A 2,641-nucleotide genomic window follows, 5' to 3' on the forward strand; every position below is an offset into this window, starting at 1 on the left:
TGAGTGTTCCGGCCGCGCCTCCTCCACCGCCTGCTTCACGTCATAGCCAAACCACAGGCTGTGGATGATGGCCTGTGGGGAGGGGGTCGGGGTCAGCGCGGCCGAGGGGCGCGCCGGGGAGGGGGACAGGTGCACCTACCAGCGCGGTAGCCGTGGTGATCTGCGTGCCCCCGGAGGCTCCCACCACCATCTGGACCCGGCCGTCGGGGCCCACGATGATCGCCGGGCACATGGACGACAGCGGCTGCTTCCCTGCGGCCGACAGGGGGCGACAGAGTCAGCTGTCTGCCCAGGACACGGGCTCCCAGGTTCCCTGACCCTGGCCCTCCACCCCACACCTGGTTTGATGAAATTGGCTGGTGAGGGGGGTACCCCGAACTGGTTGGTGATGTTGGGGGAGCTGAAGTCATCCATCTCGTCGTTGAACAGGATCCCGCTGGTCTGGGAGCGGACCTTGGAGCCAAAGCTGCAGACCAGCCAGGTCAGCCTGTGCCCCACGCAGCCCGGCCCACCTGCTTCCTGCCCAGGCACGGAGGCTCACTCTGACCCCTTGGGACAGCTGTCTCCCTGCTGGGACGTCCGGGGCAGCTCCTGTCCCACCGCCCCCCTGGCCCATCCCACCCAGGTGACCCGCAGCCCCTACTAGAGGTTGATGGTGCTGGTGGCCGACACGGCACTGCCATCTTCCGCGACCACGGACAGGTGTGCCGTGCCCCCGTCGTCGGGCGTGTAGTACTCGGGCTCGTAGTAGGAAGCCTGGTGAGTGGTGTCATCAGAGATCCGGTCCCTGAGCTGGGCCGCGAAGAACTCGGAGCTCATGTTACGGACCACCTGCCGAGACCCCAGAGCTGGCCTGAGGAGGTGGGGAGGGTGGGAGGGGGCACAGGGTTGGGCAAGCAGGTCTCAGGAAGCCCCTGACCACAGCTCTGACCACACCCTCCTGCACCCCAAGCCTCCCATGGCTCCCTAGGGCCGGGGGACGGGCAGGCCGAGCACCTCACATATTGCCTGTCTGACCCCCTCTCCAGCCCGTCTGCAATTCCAGCAACTCTGAATGTCAACGGTCCATTCCTCAAGTCCCCACACTCTCGTCATACTCTTTTTAAAATTTTTACTTCGGGACCAGCAGTTGGCATAATGGCTATGCCATTGGACTCCAATGTAGTTGACTGCAGTTCGAGTCCCGGACCCGGTGGCTTAAACTCACGCTGGGCATGCACACGCATGTGTGTGCCCAAGATCTCTGAGAGGAGAATGAAGGAGAAAAAAATTTTTACATACTTATTTTTTGTTAGAGAGATTTTTGCTATATGGCATGTGCGCTTGCAGGAGAGACAGAGAAAACGAGAAGTTAGCCTCCAGGGGGGATGGTCATGCCGCAATCCCTTCTCCTCCATTCTCCTCTCGGGATCTTGGGCACGCACACACACATGCCCGGTGTGAGTTTAAGCCACAGGGTCCGGGACTTGAACTGTGGTCGACTACATGGGAGTCCAGCGACATAGTCGTTACACTAACTGCTGGTCCCCTCACTTTCACTTTCTCTGTCTCTCTCTTTCTCGGCAAGCACACGTGCCCTAAGGCAAAAAATCTCTTAAAAAAAAAAACAAAAAAAAGAAAAAAAGGAAAACGGATGGGAGTGTGTGGACATTAAGCAAGCGAGGAACAGTGGCAGCTAACCCTGGGGGGAGAACGAGGAATCTGTTGGCTGGGGAGGGGAGCACACAGGAAGGGGCAGGTGTGAGGCACTAAGAGCTTGATTTGGGACGCACCATTGGCCTGTCCCAGGCGGGTGGCCTGCAGGTGGGCAAGGCAGGGCTGAGAGATAAGCCACTTAAAGCCGTGAGCCTGGGTGAGGTCTCTGAGGCAGAGGGAGGGAGGATGGGGGCGGGGAAATGGAAGAGGAGCAGCAAGAAAGCAAGGGTCCCTGGTCCCAGCAATCCTGGCAGATGAACCAGCCCATGGGGGAAGAGGTGCAGCCAGAATCCGCTCCCAAGGAAACAGATCCAGGAGTTGGGACATTCTGCAAGACAACTGCCCAGGCTTAAAAGTCAACAAAACAGGGGGCCCAGCAGATGGCATAACGTTTATGTTGCTGGATTCCCATGTAGTCAACTACGGTTCGAGTCCCAGACGTGGCAGCTTAAAACTCACACTGGGTGTGGGTGCGTGTGTGTGCACACCCAAGATCCCAAGATGAGAATGGAGGAGAAGGGATTGCGGTATGGCTACCCTCCCTGTGTCGGGGGGTGATTTCTCGCTTTCTGTCTCTCTGTCTCTACAGTGAGCGCATGCACTCTGCTGCAAAAATCTCTTAAAGAAAGAAAGAAATATTTAAAAAATCAAAACAGGAGCCAGCCTCATGGACTAGTGGGTAAGGGAGCCAGATCCCATATGACTGATTAAGCAATTTGAACCCTGGCTCTGGTTGTATGAAAAATATACTGGGTTGGGGCCAGCAGATGGCATAGTGGTTAAGGCACTGGACTTCCACCTGACTGACCGCAGTTCAAGTCCTGGACCTGGCTTGAAACTTTACCAGGCGTGTGTACATGCATGCCCAAAATTCCAGGAGGAGAATGGAGAAGAAGGGATTGCAGCATGGCCATCCCCTGGGTGTGTGTGTGTGTGTGTGTGTGTG

General features: G+C 57.4%; 1 protein-coding gene across 1 annotated transcript in view; it reads right to left on the reverse strand.

Annotated features, from left to right (window-relative positions):
• The window catches only part of GGT1 (gamma-glutamyltransferase 1), a 30,470-nt gene that overhangs the window by 9,464 nt on the left and 18,365 nt on the right, over nt 1–2,641 (reverse strand). Inside the window, 3 exon segments of the mRNA XM_006157163.3 lie at nt 140–252; nt 339–466; nt 644–831. Coding sequence (XP_006157225.1) covers nt 140–252; nt 339–466; nt 644–831 — 429 coding nt within the window.

The sequence above is a fragment of the Tupaia chinensis genome, unplaced genomic scaffold (assembly GCF_000334495.1).
Source record: "Tupaia chinensis unplaced genomic scaffold, TupChi_1.0 Scaffold000531_1, whole genome shotgun sequence".
Lineage (NCBI taxonomy): Eukaryota > Metazoa > Chordata > Mammalia > Scandentia > Tupaiidae > Tupaia > Tupaia belangeri.